The 24,805-nt window shown below is 39.4% G+C and overlaps 1 protein-coding gene across 1 annotated transcript in view; it reads right to left on the minus strand.

Annotated features, from left to right (window-relative positions):
• The window catches only part of ARMC2 (armadillo repeat containing 2), a 196,218-nt gene that overhangs the window by 118,121 nt on the left and 53,292 nt on the right, over positions 1-24,805 (minus strand). The window contains exons 5-7 of the mRNA XM_006881231.1: positions 20,760-20,836; positions 11,930-12,028; positions 7,326-7,505 (exon numbers count right to left, since the gene is read on the minus strand). Coding sequence (XP_006881293.1) covers positions 7,326-7,505; positions 11,930-12,028; positions 20,760-20,836 — 356 coding nt within the window. The remainder of the gene's footprint in view (positions 1-7,325; positions 7,506-11,929; positions 12,029-20,759; positions 20,837-24,805) is intronic.

Below are 24,805 nucleotides of genomic sequence, written 5' to 3' on the forward strand. Positions count from 1 at the left end.
TTAATTTTTAAATTCTAATTTACTTACAAAGTTTGAATACATTGTTTTTCACAAAAGACTCTTCCCATTACCTTCACACCCCACCCATTGAATTGTGCATCCCTATGATTAACACCCTATCCCCCCATACACATCCCTCTATTTCCACTCTCCCCCCACATTGGATTCTCATACTCATTCTACAGCAATAGTTTTATACAGTATTTGTCCTTGTGGGACTGAGTTCACTCAGCATAATGCTCTCCAGTCCCTCCCATGTTAGGTAGTAATTTACAAAATGATTACCCCTGCTTCCCGTGTAGTATTCTATTGTATGAATATACCACAACATCTCAATCCATTTGCTTGTGGTTGGACATCTGGGCTGTTTACTGTGTTCTTGCAATGGTGAATAATGCTGCTATGAACACTGGTGTACAAGTTTCTGTTTGCTTCAGTTCTCGTTTTCTGGGGGTGTATTCCAAGAAATGGAATAGCTTCCTCAAAGAGCTGAACATAGAAATTCCATATGACAAATACATATTTATTTGTAAAAGTTCCTTCCAGAACACTTGAGATAATTGCAAGCAGTGTTCAAAGGTTAAATGTACTCTGTAAACCACACAAAAATATCCAAGTAAATTAGGTATAGAGGTAATGAGGAAGTGAACTTTGTTAAAAGTATAACTAATGTGCCAGTCTACATTAGTTGTATATTTATCTCAAATAGTGAAAAATGTAAATAACACCATTCTAAATGTCCAATCATGGGAAAAAATTTCATAAACTGTAGAACATGAATGTGATCACAACTAGAATCACAAAAATGTTAATGCTGGACACTGTGAGTAACAGAAAAACATCCACTCACTGTTAAATGAAAATATTCTGTGCTCTCACTGCAACAATGTAAAACTTACTTTAGAAATGAAGTCATCTGAACAAAAATATCTGATGTGATAAAGACGGCATTATAGGTAGCTTTTTTAATCACTAAAAATGGCTTTAACAGTAACTATTATTTTTAAAAAATAATTCTGAATTGATAAAAAGGTAACTTATCACATATTTTTTAAGACTAGTTCTACATTGTTTATTAATATTTCAATATCATGGGCATAAAAGCCCTGTTAACTCAGTGGACTAAGTTCTGGGTGGCTAGCCATGGAGCCGGCCATTTGAGTCCACCGTTCAAAGTATTCCATATGAGAGAGTGCAGCAGCCTGCTTCAGTTTAGGATTCACAGCCTTGGAAACCCAAAGGAAGTTGCCGTGAGTTGTAATTAATTTAACGGCAGTGGGTTTATTGTGGGCACAGAGCTCTGAACTGCAGAAAATACCAAGATGATGAGTCCTGCACCGAAGAGATATGGGGAGGGCCTTCTGTCTGTTTCAAACACTTTATTTATAAGATTGTTGTTGTTGTTGCTTGTGACCCATAGCGACCCTATGTACAGCATCAGAATCTTGCCCTTTCCTGAGCCAGTCTGACTCTGACACACATACCCTCATTGCCCTAAACCCATCTCATCCGGGGTCTTCCTCTCCTGCACTGTTCCTCCACCCTTCTGAGAACGATGTCCTTCTCCAAAGGACCAATCTCTCCTGGTCTTGCCATGCTTGCTTGTTTCTAGTTTGCTCTTATGGTACATCACTTGTCTGTCAGTTTGCTGTACTGGGGTAGCTTGTTTGTTGATGTTATACTGTATACATACTTGTATTTGTGTGTGTGTGTGTGTGTGTGTGTTTTCTTTTCTTTTTAATTTAAAAAACCTCCAAACTGTAATGTAGGCTGGTTTGTGGGTTTTTCTGCTAGATTTTTCAATAGATAGCTGGAACTTACATGGCTGAATGCATTTTTATACATATGGAAAAAAACTCATTGCTATCAGATCTCATTGTGTTGGAAATGACTGATAGCTGAACCTCCAAAGGTGTTTTGGGGTTATAAATTGCACAAGAGGAGATTTTTCATCTTTCTCCCTCAGAGACCCTGGTGGAGTTAACTGTCAGAGGGGTGTGGTTTTGATGTTACCAGCACAGCTCCCCACAGAACACACCAGTAGAGCTCACTCTAAGAAACTTTCTTATTTTACATTCAAGAGATACAATTAATAAGTGAACTTTGTTTTGGTTCTAGATTTGACAAACTATCAAAAAAGAAATACTTTTTTGGATACTGGAGAAGTCTGAAGGTGGAGTCGATTTTAGATGATATTAAGGAGCTGCTGTGAGAGCTGGAGATGATGCATTATGATCACCAACCAATCTGGAACGTGCTTTAAAACACTACACTACACACTCACACACACACACACACATGGGGATGGGGGACTGAAACACATATGACAATATGTGACACTTTTTATAACTCTGACGGGTGCATAAAGGTTTGTTTCACTCTCTACTTTTGTGGTTGCTTGAAATATTTCATAAAAAAATTTTAAAAGACAATTCTTTTTAAATATTCCCTCAAATTTACATATATATATATATGAATTTTTAATATATTTGACTTTTAAAAAGTGGCCGAATAATAAATAGCTACCTCTCCAAAGAACACATTAAACTGAACAACTAATATAATAAGTCATTAAGATTTTTAAACTATAATCTTAAATATCTGAATTGTATTATTTAAACTAGTACATGGAAAGCTGGCAAAAAGGAGTTATTCAAATATTTTTAGTTGCTCCCACATGTTTTTAATTTTTACTGATTTTTCTTCTTTTAACATGGTTGTTTTGGAGCTTATCCAAAGCCCCATCTTCAAGGCCCAAGCTAAACAGCATTTTACCTGGAATGTTACAAGAGCCTCTGGCAGTGGACAGGCAGTTAGACTCGAAGGCCCTTCTGACCTTGTGGTTGTGCAGTTAATCAGAAAGGAGGCCCTTTCCATCCCTGTGTTCTGAGGTTAACCTACCCAGTCTGGCCTGAGTCCACAAGGCAGGCAGTGCCAGGCGGGGGCCTTCCTCTAATCACATGTTTTAGCTCAGAATGTGTCCACTGCCTGGAAGATCACTTAGCTTTTTTGACCTAAAAGAGCTAAACTGTGCCATGGATATCATTAATCTGAGTGACACTCTAATCACCAAGATGTTATTTTTCTTTGCAAAACATTAACGAGTTCATGACATTCTCTCTAACAAAAAAGATTATTTTTTTTTTCCTTTTGGCTTGGTTTATTTAGAGTAATATTTCTAAAGACTCAGAAGAAAAAGAAAGGGAAGCCCTCCCTAGAAGCACACAGTCTGGATTCTGCCCCAAGGGCAGATGGATGAGCAGTGAACCAACCTCAACCAGGGCTTTTCTGGGCCAACATGGGGCCCTGAATCCAGGGCTAGTGAGGAAACAGATTCTTTTCATTTTCTGCTTACATTTTTTAAACTTTAAATCCTCCCCATGATTTGTGCTCTTTTAATCTAATAAAAGCTGTCAAGGGCCTCTCCAAAGTTCTAAACAGGGTCTGATCCAAATGGTATCTTCAATTGCTTCCTATGTATGTAAAAGTTGGACAATGAACAAAGAAGACCAAAGAAGCAGCGATGCTTTTGAATTGTATTACTGGTGAAAATCCCTGAGTACCTCACGCACAGTCAAAAGAGCAGAGCGCTCCTCAGAGGTAAAGAGGGTGAAACTTCATCTCACTTACTTTGGGCATATTTTCAGGAAGAGTCAACCCTTGGAGGGAGACATCATTCTGGGAACAGTGGACAATCAGAGAAGGAGAGAAGACCCTCAAACAGAAGAACTGACACAGTGCTACTACAAGGGCCTCAAGTACAGGGCATGGCTCAGATCTGTTGTTGGTAGAGTCCTTATGAGTCATAGTCAACTCAATGGCACCTAATAACAGCTGAAAAGCTAGTTTACTCTTATATAGGGAGTTCTGGTAGCCTAGTCTGTGCTAATCCAAAGTTAGTGCCTCTCTGGCAGTTCAAATCCCACAGCAGTCGCCCAATCTTCTCCTGAGTGATTTACAGGCTCAGAAAAGCTGCTGGGGAGTCAGCTATGATTTCCAAATAGAAACAATTAGTTTATCAAATAAATTCATGGGAAGAGGCGAGTTAAAAATACCACTGAAATTACTATTTCAGAGAAAGGAAATAATGCTTTAAAGTTAAAAACTGAGGCTGAATTATATAGAATAACAGCTACATAAGACTGCAGCCTCAATGCCATCTCAGACAAGGGTCTCATATCAAAAGTTTACAGAATACTCCTGGGCCTCCACAAGAAAAAGACTGATAACACAATCACAAAATAAGCAAAAGGCATGCAAAGACCTTTCACAGAGGAAGATAGTCGGATGATCAACAGACACATGAAGAAACGTTTAAAATTACTGGCAAGAAGAGAGATGCAAATCAAAACCACAATGAGATACCTTTTCACCCCAGTACCAGAGGCAAAGTTTATTAGGACAGCAAGCAATAAATGTTTGAGAGGATGTGGAGAGATAGGCACTCTTATACACTGTTGGTTTGTTTTTTTTTTTTACTATAAAATTGTATAACAACTCTGAAAGGTAGTTTGGCATTTCCTCAGAAATCTGAACATAAAAATTCCATGGTTATTCCACTGCTTGGAATATTGTTGTTGTTACGTGCCGTCGAGCCGTTTGCGACTCATAGTGACCCTATGTACAACAGCCCTAAAATGTGCTCTATCCTGCGCCAATCTCATTGCCTCTGACACACCCATCCTAAGTACCCCAGTCACTCAATCAATCCACCTCATAGAGGGTCTTCCCCTCCTGTGCTGTCCCTCCACTCTACCCAGCATGATGTCCCTTTCTAAAGACCTGTCTCTCCTTACAACATGTCCAAAGTATGTCAGACGAAGCCCCAGAATCCTTGCCTCCAAGGAGCAGCCTGGTTTAATCCTCTCTACGATGAATCTGTTTGTTTTCTTGGCAGTCCATGGTACATTCAATACTCTTCTCCAGCACCACAGCTCAAAGGCATCAATTCTCCTTCTATCCTCCCGAGTCATTGTCCAACTCTCTGATGCATAACAGTGATTGCAAAACCCATGGCCTGTATCAGGCGGACCTTAGTCTCCAGAGAGACACTGTTGCTCTTGAGTATTTTGGAGAGGTCCCTAACCGCAGACTTTCCCATCGCAACAGAGATTTGTACGCCAATCTTCTAAGTAGCATTACTCACTATTGCAAGAACATAGAAACAGCCCAAATGCCCAACTACAATCGAATGGATTGAGAAATCATAGTACATTCACATGGTGGAATACTACACGGCATGCAGGAGCAATGATTTTTTTTTTAATTACCTCACAACTAGGGAGGAGAAGTGTGGCATCAGGATTAGTGGAAGATCTATTAACAATCTACATTATGCAGATGACACAACCCTGCTTGTGGAAACTGAGGAGGACCTCATGCACTTGCTGCAGAGGGTCAAGGACTGCAGCCTTCAGTATGGACTGAGGCTCAATGTCAAGAAGACAAAGATTCTCACCACTGGACCAATTGGCAGCATCAGGATGGATGGCGAAGAGATTGAGATTGTCCACAGCTTCAGTTTGCTCGGCTCCATGGTCAATACTCTTGGCACCAGCAGCCAGGAAATCAAAAAATGTATTGCGATGGGAAAGTCTGCTGTTAGGGACATCTCTAAAGTACTCAAGAGCAACGGTGTCTCTCTGGAGACTAAGGTGCGCTTGATACAGGCCATGGTCTTTGCAATCACTTGTTATGCATCAGAGAGTTGGACAATGACTAGGGAGGATGGAAGGAGAATTGATGCCTTTGAGCTGTGGGCTGGAGAAGAGTACTGAATGTACCATGGACTGCCAGGAAAACAAACAGATTCATCCTGGAGAGGGTTAAACCAAGCTACTTCTTGGAGGCAAGGATTCTGGGGCTTCGTCTGACATACTTTGGACATGTTGTAAGGAGGGACAAGTCCTTGGAGAGGGACATTATGCTTGGGAGGGTGGAGGGACAGCACAGGAGGGGAAGACCCTCTATGAGGTGGACTGATTCAGTGACTGGGGTAATTGGGATGGGCGTGTCAGAGGCAGTGCACAGGATAGAGCAGGGTTTAGGGCTGTTGTACATAGGGTCACTGTGAGTTGCAAACCACTCGACGGCACATAACAGCAATAGCAACAACTAGGGAGGGACTGGAAAGCATTATGCTAAGTGAACTAACTCAGTTTCATAAGGACAAATACTTTATAAGACCATTATTGTAGAAATAGAAAGATAACTAATAAAATGGGTATGAGGATCCAAGGGGAGGGGCATAGGAGCAGAGGGGTGAGCACGGGTAGGCAGGTAATTGTAGGGTCACACAATTTGATGGGTATAAGAAGGGGTGGGTAAAGGAAATGGGAAAGATTCAGTGTGAAAAACAATGTATACTAACTTTGTAAGTAAACCAGTATAAAATAAAAATTTATTTTTTTTTACAAAAAAAGACTGCAGCCTCTCATGAAAATTACACATAAGGCATCTGGCTTTATGAAAGACACCATTATCAAAATGAGACATTTTGGAAGCTCATACTAAAGTTTTAGGAAGTATGCCAACATTTACCTCCACTGTGTACTTTCAGATTTCCAATTATAGGAATTATGAGGTGTTAACATAAAAGCTTTGACTTTTACGCAACCAAGTAAACATAGCTTCATTCGTTTTAGCGGTTCTCTCAGAAGGTTCTTTAATCAGTGTGTCTTATCTTTTGGTTTCCAACTGTTTATGGCTGGGCCAACAAAGTGTTCCCCTCACACAATGATATCATTTTGTTCAAGATCAATTTTCTACAGACATTTATTTGGTGTCTGGCTTTCCCTCCCGCCCCCTCAACACCTCAGGGAGCCTTCTCAATCACTTGAGGTGCCGACTTCCCATGATCACATGCAGCTGTTTCTCAATTTCAAGCTGGTTCATAAACCACCTGGCCATTGTGTCCATGGCTCAAACTATCTTAAGTTATTTATTAAATCCTGTGACAGAATCAAACACTTAGAGGAGATGCCAGAAGGCAGAAACCACAGCCTTCGATGTCTGATACTAATCTCCAGCCGAGTTACTTGAGCAACAGTTTGTTTTTTTTTTAGTGTATTTCTCTATTGTTAGCTTTTTTTTTTTAACCTAGCCACAGTACACACTTAAAAGTTTATGTGAACATTTTCTATGCACTCGGCTTTAGTTTCTTAACTAATACTTTCTAGTTGAATTTGGGAATGTCAGAATTTCATCTTCTTTTAAAAAATATTTTGAGTGAATGCAGTCCATTTCTCATGTTCTTTATATATTTACAGATAAAATATTAAACATTTTCATGTGCTATCATCTACTAAACCAAAAGAAGGAAAAACTTACTGCTAGAATAAGTTTTGCAAGTTTAAGGCTGAGCAAGTCTGAACCAACATCAACTAGTTTACAGAGGGTCTTCAGGAGATCATTTCTTCTCTTAAATTTATTTCCCAGCATGTTTCCTTCTTCTAAAGCGTGATGAAGTTGTGTACAAGCAGCACAAACAGTTTCAATATTTTTTTCTGTCGTAAAAGCAAAACAGAGTAAAGCAACACTTAATATTTAAGGTAAATTTTTAAAAATGTAATTATTTAAATGTTAAATACAGACAGTATAAGGAAAACACCGGTAGTTATTTTCTTGAACTTCCTCAAATTTCTGAATTATACTGTCCCCTTATTACCATACATCTGATTTTTATTTTCATTTCTTTGTTCCATAGACGACTATGCTGACTTATTTACTAATACATTATCTTACCTGCAACACAGTTTTTCAAAGATGCCCTAATGCATAAATGGTTAATATGTGCCTTTGAGTCAGAACTGACTCATAGCTGACTCTCCAGTGGATTTTGAGAGGCAATAAATCACACAGAAGGAGACTACTCACCTTTCTCCCACAGGGCATCTAGTGGATTCAGAACACTGGTCTTTGAGTTGGTAGCACAATTCCTTACAACTAGGCCACAGAAACTCCCTACTGAATGAGTGTTACTTATTTCAGCTTGTCTTTATTCCAAATGCCTTCCACTTTAGCCAGTCCAGTCTCATGGAAAGAGACCACCTGTATCTCAATTTTCAAGCATATGCAACAGGATTCCATTGGTCTGGAATGTTCTCCTTATGTTTGATTCTATTGATTGTGGTATTCTAAGAGCCTTTACCATTCTGACTCCTCCAGAAAATAATTCCATAATATTCTCCTCTGAGATTGCATTCAACAAATCCTACCTTATGCTGCTGCTAATTTTTACATTAATACTTATGTTGTATTGCACATCTGATGTCCTGAAATAAATGCCAATTTAAGTCAATAGGATCACGTCTTAAAGAACTTTGTACCAAAGAGCATATAATTTTATATAATCACTTTCAAAAATATCAGTAAATGAAAATAGTGATAAACATTTTCTTCATAGAAAATAATGGCCACCATCTGAAAAAAAACCTCAGGCTCAAAGAGAACAAAAATCTCAAAATATTACCACATCTACCACTAATTACTATAGGCAGTTATTACAGATCCAACCCAAACCCAACCCACTGCTGAAAACTTCGTTCTGACTCCCAGCAACTCTCCCTCAGGTTTCCAAAGCTGTAAAAAGGTAGGGTTTTTTTCTCTATGTTTTTCTCCCCCAGTGTGGCTGGTGGATTCAAACAGCCAACCTTTTGGTTAGCAGCTATAAAGACTCTTCATTTATTAGGAAAGAGGAATTTTTAAAAGATAGAAAACATTTTCTAGTTAGAACTTGGATGAAAGCAGCTTTTTTAAAGTGGTAGCCATACTAATAGATGCACAAGAAAAGAAAGTATATATAAAGCAGAAAGGGGACTGATTATAAGAACCCAAGGTAGATGTTATTAAGTTGAAAAGAAAATATGATCTCTGATAGATTCCATCACAAAATTTAAAAGTAGGAAACCAATCTTAAATAAATACCATAATGTGCTCTTAGAAGCCCACAGAGAGGAAGTATGCGTCTGTAGAAGGAAATGACTCAGGCCATTTTTAGCTCTTTTCAACAATAACATCTAAGAAAAAATTTCAAATCTCAATAGCTAAATAACCTTCCATGCCTTTCAGTTATGCACTTAAATAAATGAATTGATGGGAAATGACTTAGACGAACTTTAAATAAAGGGAAAACTTGAATTCTATTGTAAGAAATACTTCTGTTCTATTCTTCTGTGACTGGCAATTTGTTCATAAACGGTAAGTCTAGGTTAAGGGGCATTTGCTGGCAGTGGTCCTCAAAGTATTTTTTTTTTTCTCTCAAGGTATTTTTTTAACACTTCCCTCCACAACAAGGTATTTTTTTAACACTTCCCTCCACAAACACTTCAGTTTGATGAGTTCTACTTGATTATGATTCTATTATCTAGAAAAAGTTTAAGAAGATTCAAACATCAAATTTAAACTATCGTCCAAATGAACTTTTTATGCCAATTGGATTGTTATAAATGACACTGAGCGTCAAAAGACAATTTAATTCTGTGTTATCAAGATTTTTCACAAGACTAAAGACAGTGGATGAAAAGTTTGATAAGTGGTAACAGGAGATTAATAGTCTCAAAGTAACTTCTCCCCACAAGATCCTTATTCATTACAAAGGGTCATCTGCTGTTCTTAGAGTTGTGTATAGGGAGAGAAGCTCCAACTCTGTGTTTAATAATCCTTTTACAAACCCCAATTCTGATCAATTCTTCAGTCTATCTTCTCCAAGATAGATGCTACTTGGCCCTTTGTACTACTTGCCTTTCTCCCTGCCTAATGTTTCCTATGAAGTGTTCCTTTTTTTAACATTTACCTAGGCTGACTCTTCTCATAAGTTTTCTGAACCAGCTCAAAGTTAACCTGGCCCATTAATAAGAAAGTGGCAATTGGTGACTATACAGGAGAAGCCATCCTTTTGTATTCTTAGGGCCTTTGTGCTGCACAGCACTTTGGAGAAGACATAGGTTTGGCCACCCTCATCTGGTGGGTAAGGACATTCTTTCCCATTCATGTGCTTAACAGCAATACAGGACCAGAAACCTCATCCATGTCTCCACCACACAATTATGACAGAGTCAGACACCAGCAGAGGTCAGGTCATTTGAACCTTTTAAAATGCAGGTCTTCTACGTGATTTCCCTGTTGAATGGGGAGGACTCGTCTACCCTACTTCTCGCATGATGTCCTCTTGTGATTCCATTAGTGGTTTACTTATCCAAGGAGCATGCATGCATCAATCCCTACTGAAGGTCTACTGTGTGCTGTGTGTCTGACACTCTGCTTGGTCCTAGGGCTACAGCCACAATTGGAAAGAACTCATTTCAACTTCAGACACAATACATCTTAGAAGCCACAGAAGGGGATAAGATGAGGTTCTCATCTTCTGACAAGGTCTCCTTACCTTTGGCAGTATCCATCGGTTTTGGGATTTCGCTACTGGGTAAGGACATTCCTGTCCTAATAGCAACATGGCAATGTGCAGCAAGGGCTGGGCACATTCCAGGCCACTTCCTGCCCTGGGAGTGCATCCCTGACAAGTGTACTCAGTCCTCAGGACAGCAGGACAAACACATATATGTGGATCTAGAAAAGCACGGGCACATCTGTCATAGATACCAGGCTATGAGCCTTAGCCAAAGGTCTGAAATTCACCTCAATCTTTCACTTTTGTGCATAAACAAGAGAGTTCAAACTAGAAGCGCTCAGGTAGAAGTGGTGATAGTTTACATTTCTTTCTTTTTGGGTGGGGGTGTGTGAGAAAAATTTGTATTTAGAATTAGCCAGCTGGACTCAGTTTAGATGATCCCAATTTTGTTGGCAACATCCAAAGCATCATAATCAGGGGCAAGTCGAACATATCCTTCTTCTCTCCATCAGGCCTAATCAAAGTGTTGACCACATCAACATCATGTAGCTTCTTTACAGCTTGTTTAATTTGGTGCTTGTTGGCCTTGACAACCACAATGAACACAACTGTGTTGTTATCTTCTAGCTTCTTCATGGCTGACTCAGTGGTCACGGGAAATCTGATGATGGCATAGTGGTCAAGCTTGTTTCTCCTGGAGGCACCCTTCCAGGGGTATTTGGGCTGCCTTCGGAGTCTCAGCGTCTTAGGCCGCCGGAAGGTGGGTGACGTGTGATCTTCTCCTTTTTGTGGCTGTGGATGCCCTTCAGGACTGCCTTCTTGGCCTTTAATGCCTTCGTTTTGGCTTCAGTTTTGTGAGGGGCAGGGGCTTCCTTCTTCACTTTTGGCACCATCTTCGTAGAAAGGGGTAGCTTGTATTTCAATGGCAATTTAAAATTAGGATGTCTTGGAACATTTAAAATAGAACTTTACTCTTCAAAAACAAGTCTTACATTTAGTATTCACTAGGCACACTGAAACAAAATAAAACAAACCTCATTGCCATAGTCACTTATCACTCATGGGATGCATGAGCATCCTCGGGTTTTTCAAGGCCATGACTTTTCATAAGTAACTCACCAGGCCTTTCTTCAGAGGTGCTGCTGGACAGATTCAAACCACTGACTTCTTGGTTGAGGGAGCGCTGGTAGCCTAGTCTGTTGGGCATTGCTCTAACCCCAAAGCCCTGCCTTTTTGGTGGTTCAAATCCAGCAGTAGCTCCTCTGGAGAAAGATGGGCAATTTCTTCCCCTGTGGTTTACAGACTCAGAAACCCACTGGAAGGTCAGTTACAAGCTAGTTCTGACTAGACGCAACAAGTTGGAGTTGTTCTCTTGGTTGGGGGACAAATGCTTAAACAGCTACATCACCCAGGGCCTCCATATAGAGACCAATTATGAGTAAACAACTGATCATGTCATTTGCTTTTTTAACATATTCACAGAAATTATTACATCAAAGTGTACTCAAAATACCAGTGCATTGGTGAACTGTCAAAAATCTACAGAAATTTTAAATTTAAGACAATAATAGTAGATTTCTTTACCCTTTTCTAATTCACATAAAATTGGTACGATCCTTGTATTCCAAAAGACTTCATTGACTTCTTTTTCTGTGTCCTTTTCTTGCGAGCCGGCTTTTGAGACTGCAAGAGAAAGTCAAGAGTAAGAGAAAAGCCAGGAGAAAAGGAGATGGAATTGGAGCACAGTCATAGGTCTTTACTGAAAATAATAAGCTGAAGATTTTAATTACATGATACCTTCAAACACAACTTAAACTAGAACTGCTGTTACTGTTTTTAAGGGCTATGAAGTCAGAACCAATTCGTAACTGACCTTCAGCAGTTTTCAGAGGCTGTAAATTGCCCTGGAGGAGCCTGCCCTTCTTTCTCCCAAGGAGCTGCTGCAGGATTTGAACCACCTACCTTAGGGTTGGCAGCGCAACTCCTTATGACCAGGCCATCAGAGTTCCTTCTAATTAGAACTACAGGCCTCCAAATCAAATCACATCGCCTAAAATAAAATTCAGTTAACATGAAGAAATCACAACTTTAAAATATTATTTATACACTTCATAAAAGTTGAAATTATTACAAGTAAGGTAAATCATTTTATTTCTTTTCTTACTTAAACTTATTGATCTGTAATACAGAGTAGATAATTATGGAAATGTAATAAGAACTTTTTTAATTTTAAAAAATTGTTTTTCTTTTATAGGAAGCTCTGGTGGCCTAGCAGCAAGAAGCTGCAATCCCGAAGGCAGACAGTTCAAGGCCACCAGCTGCTCCACAGGAGAAAGATGGGCAGTCTCCTCCCATGTGATTAACTACCTCTGAAAACCTGCAGAGGGTTAGCTATACGTCGGTTTCATCTTGACAGTACACCACCATCACAACAACAATGTTATAGCAATGTCTAAATAGAAGGCCAAGAAGGATTTTCTTTTCCATAACTTTAATTATAAAAGTACAACTCATGGTCACCTTATGAACAACAGATCTGAACTCTGTCCTATTCTATGCCATCTTCATAATCTCTGACATACTCAAGCCCATTGATGCAGTCACTGTGTCAATTCATCAAATGATTAAGAAAAAAAAAAGAAGTCAAATGATACATTGCATTGGGAAAATCTGATGCTAAGGACCTCTTTAAAACTAAGGAGTAAAGATATCAGTTCAAAGACTAAGGTGTCTCTGATGCAAGCTATGATATTTTCAATTGTTTCCAATGCATCTGAAACTTGGATAATGAATAGAGAAACCAAAGGATTGATGTCTTTGAATTGTGGTTGGCAAGGAACACTGACTATCCTCTAACTATCAAGAGAATCAGCACGGTGGTCTTGGAGGAGGCACAGCAAGGGTGCTCCTTAGAGGCAAGGGTGATCAAACTGTGTCTCACATACTTGAGGCATGTTGTCAGGGAGGGCCAGTCCTTGGAAGAAGACATAATGCTGGGAAGTAGAGAGTCAGCAAGAAGACAGCAGCTCTTTAGGAGAGGATCAGACACAGTGACTGTAACAAGGAGCTCAAGCATGCTGAAGATCATGAAGACGGCATAGGACAGGGCAAGGTTACAATCTGTTGTTCACAGGGCCATTATGATTTGAGAGTGCCTACCAAGCCAAAGGTGGGTGATTTTAATCTGCGGCCCTCAGGTCTGGTTTAAATTGTTTTTTTTGTCAAACATTCTTCTAGGTTGTATAACACTGGTCTGTGCATTGCTGTACAGAGGCAACTCGTGGTTGCTGTGATGCTCAACACTGTGACACTGATGTGCCAAGTGCGATAATGGTTACCCATGGTGGACAGTGTTTGGTGGAGCTTCCCGACTAAAGCAAGCCTCCAAGCAGGAGTGGCATCCACTTCTGAAATGGCTTGCCTCTGGAAACTCTATGAACATGGACAAATGACCAAAGTTATACAAGTGTTCAGGTCTTTTGTTCATATGGTCGCTATGAGTTGTCTACCACTTGATGGCACTTAATAACAACAATAACAACAACAACATAATCATCTTTATGAGAGCAGATTACCAGGTTCTACCACAAAGCCACTGGGTTCAAACCCCCCAAATTCTGGCTAAGTTACTGAACCTTGCAAGCAAGATTCTGCTGAAAATTAGCAAAAAATGACTAGAACAGCACACCAACAGGGAACCGCCAGATGTACAAGCTGGGTTTAGAAGAGGCTGTGGTACTAGGGATATTATAGCTAATATCAGATGGATCTTACCTGAAATCAGACAGTACCAGAAGAATGCCTGTGTTTCATTGACTATGTAAAGGTATTTGACTATATGGATCATAAGAAATTGTGGCTAATTTTGAGGAAAATGGGAATCCCAGAACACTTGATTGTACTTATGTGAAACCTACTGGCACATGACAGAGCAAGGTTTAGGGCTGTTGTACATAGGGTTTCTATGAGTCCCAAGTGACTCGACAGCACCTAACAACAACAACAACAATAACATACTTGGACCAGGAAGCAGTCCTCAGAACAGAGCATGGAAACACTGTATGGTTCAAAATCAGGAAAGGAGTGAGTCAGGGATGCTTCCTGTCCCCATACTTTTTCAATCTGCATGCAGAAGAGATCATTAGGGAAGCAGGACTTTTGAGGAGGAATGTGGCTTCAAGATTGGAGGAAGGCTCATCAACAATCTACGATTTGCAGATGACACACTTTTCTTGCTGAAAACTGAAGAAGACCTGAAGTGCTTGCTGCAGAAAGTAAAGGACAGTAGTTAGTCTTCAATATGTCTCCAAGAAGACAAAGATGCTCACCACTGGTCCAATTGGCAGCAACAGGATAGACAGAGAAGAGACTAAAGTTGTTAGCAATTACAGCTTGCTTGGCTCCACAATTAGTACTCTTAATACCAGCAGACAGGAAATAAAAAGATGAATTGCTTTGGGAAAATTTGCTGTCAGGGACCTTTTCAGAGTGCTGAAAAGCAATGGTGTCAGTATAGAGACTAAGGTGTGCCAAAGCCAGGCGATGGTCTTTGCAATTTGTTATTCTTCAGAGAGCTGGACAATGGCTGAAGATGACAGAAGAATAATAGATGCCTTCGAGTTGTGCTGAAGAAGAGTCTTGAACATACTATGGACTGCCACAAAAATAAGTCTGTGTTGGAGAGGGTTAAGCCAAGTCTCTCCTTGGAGGCTAGGATTTTGAAGCTCTGTTTTACATACTTTGGGCACACGGCCAGGAGAGACTGGTCCTTGGAGAAGGACATCACACTTGGAAGAGTGGATGGACAGTGCAGGAGAGGAGGACCCCGGATGAGATGGATTGATACAGTGACTAGAACAATGCGGGTTGGTGTGCTGGAATTAGTGAGACCGGCTCAGGACAGGGAAGGGTTCAGAGGTGCTGAACATAGGGTTGCTATGGCTCACAGGTGACTCAATGGCACATAACAATAACAACAAAAGGATAGAGCATGTTTCAGAGCTGTTGTATAAGTCACAGACAACTTGACAGCACATAAAAACATGCTAACATGTTAATGCTGGCTCATAGTGCCCCTATTTATTTTTGTTGTTAGCTGCTACTGAGTACAGTTTACAGCAACCTAATGAACAATAGACCTGAATCCTGCCCTATGCTGTGGCATCCTCACCATGTCTGACACTCTTGAACCCACTGCTGCTGTCACTGTGTCTATCCATCTCATTGAGTGTCTGCCTCTCATTCACTGATGCTCCACCTTTCCAAGCATGATGTCCCTCTCCAAGGAATAGGTTCTCCTAGCAACATGCCCAAAGTATGAGAGACAAAGCTTCGCCATCTTTGCCTCCAAAGAGTATTCTGGCTGCACTTTCCCCAAGATACATCTGTTTGTTCTTTTGGCAGTTCATGGGATATTCTTCTCCAACATCATGAGTCAGAGGTATGTATTCTTCTGTCATCCTTATTCATTGTCCAGCTCTCAGATGTGTAGCAAGTGATTAAAAAGACTATGTCTGAATCAGGCGCACGCTAGTCTTCAGACTTTAGTCATTGCTCTTCAGTACTTTTTAGATATCCCTGGCAGCAGCCTTTCCTTGTGCAATAAGTCTCCTGATCTCCTTAGTACCAAGTCTGTTGCCTGTAGATCCAAGCAAGATGAAATCATTGCCAACTTCAATCCTTTCTCCATCTATCATATTGCCCAATGGCCCAGTGGTGAGGATGTTTTGATGTTGAAATGTAATCCATATTGAAGGCTGTAGTCCTCGCTCTTCTGCAGCAAGTGTTTCAAGTTCTCCTCACTTTCAGCAAGCAAGGATGTGTCATCTGCAGCTTCCTAGGATTTACGAGGCAGTAAACCTTCACAGAAGCAGATAACCATGTCCATGTCTTTCTCCCATGGAGCAGCTAGTGGATTTGAAGAGCTGACCTTTCAGTTAGCCTCCCAGCACCTTCAATACTGTGCCACTAGGGCTTCTCTTAATGTCAAGGAATTACGTGTAGTGTCCTGGGCATGCTGTTTGTAGTGGCTGGCAAATCTCAGATCGGATTGCAGCTCAATTACTGAATGATCTTGTTTTAACTAAAAAAAAAAAAAGACAAGCTAAGCAGGGAGGGAGAGTAATGCCCGTTATCAGCAATAAGTTCTAGAACTGTTGGCTGGTTCTGAAGGTTTGAATCTTAGTAGCCAGATAACTTTCAGCAAGTTGCTTCACTTCTTTTTAAAATGGGTTAATAGGGGTTATCGCTAAGTATTAAGAGTCATTTTGAATGTCATTCATGTACTTTTCTTTATTTTCTAAAATTTTTAAAATGCTTGTGTCAATCTTGGAGAGAGAAAAAATATGCAAAGAATATTCAATTTGTACGTATGTACATGGAAGCCTTCGTCACCATATTTATATCACTATTTTCTTGACACAAAGTCTCTGTATCAAGAAATCAAGTAAAGTCTCTTCTCAATTATCTGCAGAAATAAGGGGGAAACTAATATATAAGCCATAACAGTATATGATAAAAAATTCATTTGAATTCATAGATGCCTGAAATGAATCCCTATAAATTCAATGAGAAATGTTCCAACCACATTGGAATGACATCACCAGGAGCAGCAGGAAGGCTATTCCAGTTATTATTCCCGCCCCTCCCCGCCCCACACCCACACCAGGAGAAGCAGGAAGGCTCACAGTCACACAATCACTATGTCCCTAGTGTGCCCTGTGCTGCAGATGGCCACTCTCAGTTGCAGCAAGTCTAGACTTGCCTTTCATCAAAACTTCCTCCTCCTGATAGAGGCCTAGCACACTAGGCATCAGAGAACACTCCAGCCACAAAAATAAACAGAAAGGAACTGTCAACGAAGCTACCAGAAACAGCTCTGCTGCTCTCAACTGTCTTACTAGCTAGCTCTCCAATCACCTAAGTTCCCTAATTTAAGCAAGAATCCAACAGAAACAGTCTCTAGGACAAAATCAGTCCACTTTAGTACAAGTTCATAATCCTTTATTAAAAAATCTTGGGGCCAAGATGTGTTACAGGACCAGAGTTCTTTAGAAAGTTAATATGGTACATTCATTGCAATGGCCCCAGGATGATCTTTCTGAGGCAGCAATCTGTAGCAAAATACATAAATATTCATGCTAGTGAAATAAAGACTGCAACTGGCCTCCCACCAGTTCAGGTCAGGTACTACCACTAACAGAGCTCAAACAATCTTTCCTTTTTTGAAATTTCAGAACTGTTAATAAAGGATTATATACCATCCTCTCCAATGTCTGCATTACTACTTTTAGGAATCTGCATTAACTTTGATAAATTACAGATATGGATTCCAAAAGTAGGTATGAATATTGAAGCAGTCTGGTGGCCTACTGGTAAAAAATTACACTACAATCCCAAAGATACACAGTTCAAACCCACCAACTGCTCTGCTCAAGAATGATGGGCAATCTCCTCCTGTCTGTCTCTGAAAACCCATCAGAGGGCCAACTATGGGTCGGTTCTGACTCAACGGTACTCAACTACAACAACAACTACATATTCCCTCATAATGAACATATTCAAAGTCCAAAGTACGGGAAGAAATGAATATATATTAATACAGGTGAAAAGCTATAACTATGAATTAATCCATTTAACTCTCAAATATTTATGATGACACATTTTAATGTACTAAAAATACAAACTACAAGCCTAATACGTTTAAATCAGCATCTTCTATGCAGTATGTTCTCTAAGATTATAGCTGTTATGTGGGACCATGATTTTCAACCAGTTTCTTAAGAGAAACAAAACACAAAACATTCATAGGAAGAACTGAATTAGAGGAGTGAGTCACAGAAATTACAGAGCGATTTACTTAACTTTTGGAAAAGAAGGGCTCTTGTAGACCCTTCCAAATATTTCCAAGGCTGGTATTGTCTCAAAGCGGCAGTTAGCTCTGCTCTGTGGTCTAAGGGTTTGTTCCTAACTCTTCCAAGAACTCCTGATATGCACAGCTGTGGTCCATGTCTGCCAGCTCATATCTGCTCTCCTTCCACACTCCTCTCTCATTTTTGTTCTCAACAGAAATTCTATTTTATATACCAACGCTGAATTATTCTAGAAACTGAAATAAAGACTCATGTGTTAATTACTTTAAGGTCTACCTAAAGAAAGAAAGTTTGTCTCAGTCTTGGGCAACAACCCAATAGTTTAGGAAGCACTTTAATCTAGGTTCAGTGTTTGCTAAATACATAAAAATAATCTGATTCAACAGGAAATTGGGTAAGTGAAGCAAAAACTTCAGCATGTTTTTAAAGACTGTGCTGTCTCAGTGGTTATGGCGCTTAACCACAACGTTGAATTCAGAACCCAAAAACTTGATGCCGTGTTTATTGGCTGATGTTTTTAGCATATGAATATAAAACACTTAGCAACAATGCTGACTTAGAAATCAGTATAGCTAAGATTTTTCTGAGTGCTACAGAAACTCCCAGTGGCCACACAAATAATTTTATTGGATAAGAAAAGAATTTTGAAGATAATAAAATATATCTTTGGTTTTTTTTACTTACTAGGAGTTTGATTTAACATTTTACTTTTTTCTTTGTTAGTATTTCAAAATAGATCAAGCATACAAAAAACATAAAAAATCTTTGCATAATAATATGTTTGTCCAATTTCCACCTTCCTTATTTTAAAGAAAAAATCATTACAGATATAGCTGAAGCTTTTAATGTGTCTTCCCTTTGAATCATTTTCCTTTTTGCCCTCTCTCCAGGGGTAATCACTATTCTAAATTTGGTGCTTACTACTATTATATTTGATTTTACATGTTTATCACACAGATTTGTATTCATAAACATTATATGTCATTAAGTTTGAAATTTACCTTTTTTTTCACTCCATGTTGTTTTTACTTCATTCAATCTTATAAATGTATGCTAATTCATGTTCTAACTGCTATATTTCATTGCATGAATATATTTTGTGTCAATTCTATGGGAGCTTTGGTGGCATAGTCCATAAACAGTTGCACTGCTAGCCCAAAAGGCTTTGAGTCTCCTAAAGTTCAAATCCAACCAGTGGCTCTAAAGGGAAAAGACAGGCAGTCTCCTCTTGTTGGTGATTCTTCAAAATCCAATGAAGGGACTCTATGAGACAGAGGTGATCTGATGGCAGTAAGTGAACTTATGATTTGTACTATTCTATACTTTCTCATTAGTCTGGGGACTAAGATGCACCTGTCCAGGCCATGGTCTTTGCAATTACTTGTTATGCATGAGAGGGCTGGACAATGACTAAGGATGACAGAAGAATTGATGCCTTTGAGTTTGTGGTGCTAGAGAAGAGTACTGAACATACCATACACCTCCAAGAGAATGAACAGGTCTACTTTGGAGAGGGTTAAATGAAGCTCTCCTTGGAGGTTAGGATTTTGAAGCTCCATCTCACATACTTTGAGCACATGGCCAGGAGGGACATCATGCTTGGAAGGGTCTGGAGGGACAGCACAGGAGAGGAAGAACTCAGATGAGATAGAATGACACAGTAACTGGAGTACCTGGGGTTGGTGTATTGGCGTTAGTGAGACTGGCTTGGGATAGGGCAGGTTTCTGAGGTACATGAGGGTTGCTATGAATCACAGGCAACTTGATAGTACGTAAAAACAAAATATTTTCTCAAATAGCTTAAAGTACAAATGGGCTGTCTTAATACAGTTAGCATGTTAGTGGTATTGTTATTTGCTGTCAAATCAGAACCAACTCACAGCTGACCCTTTAGAAGGTTTTCAGAGTAAGTAAATCACAGAAGAGGAGGTTGCCCATCTTTCTCCCTCAGAGAAGCTGATGGATTTGAACTGCCTGCCTTCCGTTTGACAGTGCAACTCCTTACCACTAGAGCTCCCTACAGTTAGTATGTTGTTGTTGTTTTCGTGTACCATAAGAGTCAGAACTGACCCAATAGCTGACCCTCTGAGGGTTAGCAGTTAATCACATGAGAGGAGACTGCCCACCCTTTTCCCATGGAACAGCTGGTGGCCTTGAACCACATGCCTGCAACATAGCATCTTGCCACTGGGCCACCAGAGCTCCCCACAATGAGTATAGTGGCATTTAATTTAGCAATTGAAATTCATGTTGATGTCAAGTAAGCAAACTTCCAAATGGTTTTATAAAATTCCTGTGAGATGATAAAGACTGTCATCTGTAGTCCTGGGCAATGGTGAGAACCACAAAACTGTTCTGGCGGGGCCGGGGGTTGGTGTGAGGGGAGATTATAAAAATAAATGTTGATTTATGACCAAATTAGACAAAGTTCTGTAGTTTTCATGCAGAATCAGCATCAGGCCTCCTCAGTGCTGGTATTTTTTTCAGCAGAGCAATCCTAATTGAGAAAGGGTTTTGGGACCAATAAGGACAGGAGGTCTCACCTTCAGTGGTTTCTGGCTGACTCAGCTCTGAGCAGCTGGGGCATGAGGAAGCCCGGGCACGCCTCCTCTCCTGATCCCTAAGAGAAAGAAGATGCACAAAAGATTCAGAGCAAAAACCAAAGAGCAGTTCTTTCTGCACATCTCCAGTCAAATACAGTTAATGAAATCACAGAGAATTATTTAGAAAACAAGATTCAATGCTCTATATCCCATTTTATCAACCTCTGATTTCCAACTAGGATTTATTCTCTAAAAACAAAGTGGATTTGCCTAAATATGAATTAGCTACAACAAGAAAAGCAAAAATTCAAAGTTTACTTTGAAAATTTAAAAACAAAGCTAAACAAAAAAAAAAAAAAAACAACACAACAAACAAACAAAAAAACACCTCCAAAAAAAACACACCAAACAAAAAGCTGATAAAATATATATGCCACAAGAGGTCACTATTACAATAAGAACTCAGGGTACCTGACTGTTGGGAGAGCCAGGAGGAACTTTGGTTGTTCTTAGTAGACAAAAATCTGTGCCAAACTGACCAGATGTGCCCAAGGTCACACATCAGGGCCAGATCTGGGAGCCAAGGCTCATTATTTCCAACTCACTCTGTTTCCTACTACTTTCTGGTTAAGAAAAGAACAGAATCCATATTCTCTGAAAATGTTTTGTTCTTAGAAATATTTTAAATATTCACACAATTGGACGTAGTATCAGACAGCCCCCAGATGACATACACTTTGTGTTCCAGTTAAAAGAATAATGTTGGTCAACAGCAAGATCTTATGCTTGGTCTATTTTTAAGTTATAGTTGGTGTAACAGAGACTAGCTGTGAAGGATATATCTTTTACTAGAGCGGATACATAAAAGTTTACTTTTACATACAATATTAAAAATTTTAAAATATTGACAGAGTAAGAACACAAGTTCTGGAGAAGGAAAAAAGTAGATATTTTTGTCATTAAAAAAAAGTATTTCCTCCAAAAGACCAGAGAAAATGCTTAGGCATGTGGCCTGAGCGATCCGGGAACACAGGCTGAGTATCTGTGGCTCCTGCTTCAGGATTAACTTCTGAAAATTCACTGTGTTTTTTTTTTCTATAGGTCTGACCTTTTTGACATTTGAGTATAACATTGCCTTTTATTATGAAATAGTAAAACTAATCTTCCCAAACGTCTACTAGTTGAATTATTTAGAAATGATCACTTTATTTTCAGAGCGTGAAAGCACAGATTACAAGAAGCTTTCTTTGACATCCCTAGCCAATTAAACAAAGAATACAGGGACACAGTGTCTACAATATCAAAAGGTTGAGCTTCGAGTGGAAAAATCGTAAAGAAAATAAACTGTATGTAAAGATAAAATACCAAAAGTTCAGCTGGATGTGAAACCATGGCAGTTCCTGTATTTATCACAGAAATAGGAAAGTTTGAGAATAGAGGCAAGACCTTTCTTTCAATATATAAACTTATCTGAGACAATGACTGGAATCAAAGCAAGATCATTTTCAACTAATAGCCTTCCATACAGAGCTGCTGATCTACTCTACCTGAGATCATGACCAATAATAAAAGTCCTCCCTAAATGTCACATATATATATATTCTCTCTACTAGAAAGAAAGAAAGAAAGAAAGAAAGAAAGAAAGAAAGAAAGAAAGAAAGAAAGAAAGAAAGAAAGAAAGAAAGAGGTTTCTTCTTCTTAATATGTATGAAATCTTGGCAGCTCTGGATCTTACCAGTTCACAAGAAGAGCACAAGAATGGCTCCTGCTGTGTTTATAATGGTGCAGTGCTTGAGCTAATGCAAGCTCTGTAACCAAAAAGATGGTCCTGTTACATGCTGGTGAGCTGACTTCAACTCATAGCAATCCTATGTACAACAGATCAGAACCATCATTAGTCCTGCAACCACTTCTCACAGTCTCTGCCTTGTTCAAGTCAACCCATCTTATTAAGGGTCTTCTTCTCCTTCCCTTAGTGTCCACTTGTCCAAGCATGATGCCCTTTTGCAAAGACTGGTTCCCTCTCATAAAATTCTCAGAGGTAAGTCTCACTATCCTTGGTCTCTAGGAACAGGCTGGCTGCCTTATTTCCAGGACAGATTTTATTTATTTTTTTGGCAGTTCAAGGTAAAGCTGATACTCTTCTCCAACACAATCCAAAGGCATCAGTTCTTCTTAGGTCTACCTTATTCACTGAACCCAAACTACCCGGGCTTAAATCCTGGGCCCAACTCTTATCAGCTATGTGACCATGAATAACTGTAATTGGTTTCCTAATCTTAAAATGAGGACAATACTTCAACTTAGTAGACTGACCAGAACATTTAAAGAACTTAATGCTGAATATAATTTGTCTTTCCTTTTTAATCTGAGCCAACAAGTATCTAACAAGCATCAGTTCAATGTGGGCTGTTATTAGGAAAAAGAACATCTATATGACATGACCTTAAAGAGAATCTATTTTAAGAAAGTACGCTTTTAAAAATGGAAAATTAAAATATAAAGTAAAATGAAAATGGATGTAAAGATTCAAACAGGATACTAGCAGAATACTGCAAAAGCCATGATTAGTGAGTCAAAGAAACAGGGCACTTCATGGCCCTGAATGAACAATCCTGGACCAGAAAATGACATTAGGAAAACAGAATGTGTAAAGGTAAATAGGGGGCATGAGAAGCCTGATACTCTGGCCAAGGGATTATTGCCCAAGGCTGGCTAGACAGGAATAGAAGGTTTATTCTGGGAAGTGCTGAGAACAGTTGCTGAATACCTTGGATTGGGTTGATGGAACTGACTTGATGGACAAGAAGGAAGAGTCAAGAGGTTATGCAGTGACAAGAACACTTAGGAGAATTGCAGAGATGTAACAAGTAATAATCATTTGGGGTGACAAGAGGCCTGAAGAAGAAGAAACAAATCCAAGCGACCCAAATGCAAAGTTGGTAAAATGTGGTAGTTGATTTTAGGTAGTGAAAAGAACGCCAATAGACCTGGAGGGGCAGGGTAGCCATCCACAGAAATAGGAAGGTGAGGGGGATAGGTCAATTCAAGGGATAAAGCAATTTGGGGTTTTGCCATTTTACATTTCTGATTTTTTTTAAGGCACCTACAAAATCAGAACTCAGTTTAAAGATTGTTTTGGTGTACAGAGATCAGAAATAACTGGAAGAGTAGTTGAATAGCAATGGCAAGGCTTCATCAGAAACTTATGGGTAAAAGGCAGAAAGAAGAGAAAGAAAATACACTATCATGCAATCCAGGTGTGTTGGGAAATAGGACATGATCAACAGGTCAAAGAACATGAGGGCTGAGAATAACAGTCCATAAGAAACCTACTAGGCTTTCTGAGTAGGATGGCTGAAGTCCCATAGTAATGAGTAGGGATGAAAAGGCAGCATCAAGAAGAGAAAATTATTTCAATGGCTAATGAAGACAAACAGATGATCTCTTTCCAACAGAAATCTGTCTCCCACTAATTTCCACCCACTGGTTTGGTTTCTACTAATTAGAGGCATATTCAAGAAATCTTTATTCTTCTATCTCTTGATAGTCTTTCAAATACTTAAAGATGTCATGTGCAGGGTGAAAAGAAAACCTACTGACTTGGGGAAAAAATGTGGCAATGCTATTTCAGGTCATGGTCTCTTAAAGAAAGTTTACAGAATACCAAAGAGCCTTTAGAAGAAAAAGATTGATAATCCAAAGACAAAATAAGCAAAAGACATGGAAAGTCTTTTCATAGAGGAAAACAATCAGATGGTCAACAGACACATGAAGAAATGCTCAAAAATCACTGGCAATCAGAGAGATGCAAATAAAAAACACAGTAAGATACCATCTCACCCCAGTAGCAGTGGCAAAGTTTAATAGGACAGAAAGCAATGAAGGTTGAAGAGAATGTAGAGCGAGTAGAACTCTCATACACTGTTGATGGGATTGTAAAATGGTGCAACCACTCTGAGGGACAGTTAGATCTTTCCTCAAAAAGCTGAATATAGAAATTCTGTATGATCTGGTTATTCCACTGTTAAGAATATGTTGTTGTT

This window comes from Elephantulus edwardii, unplaced genomic scaffold, assembly GCF_000299155.1.
Source record: "Elephantulus edwardii isolate Elephantulus edwardi_28Jun2011 unplaced genomic scaffold, EleEdw1.0 scaffold00013, whole genome shotgun sequence".
NCBI classification, from domain to species: Eukaryota; Metazoa; Chordata; class Mammalia; order Macroscelidea; family Macroscelididae; genus Elephantulus; species Elephantulus edwardii.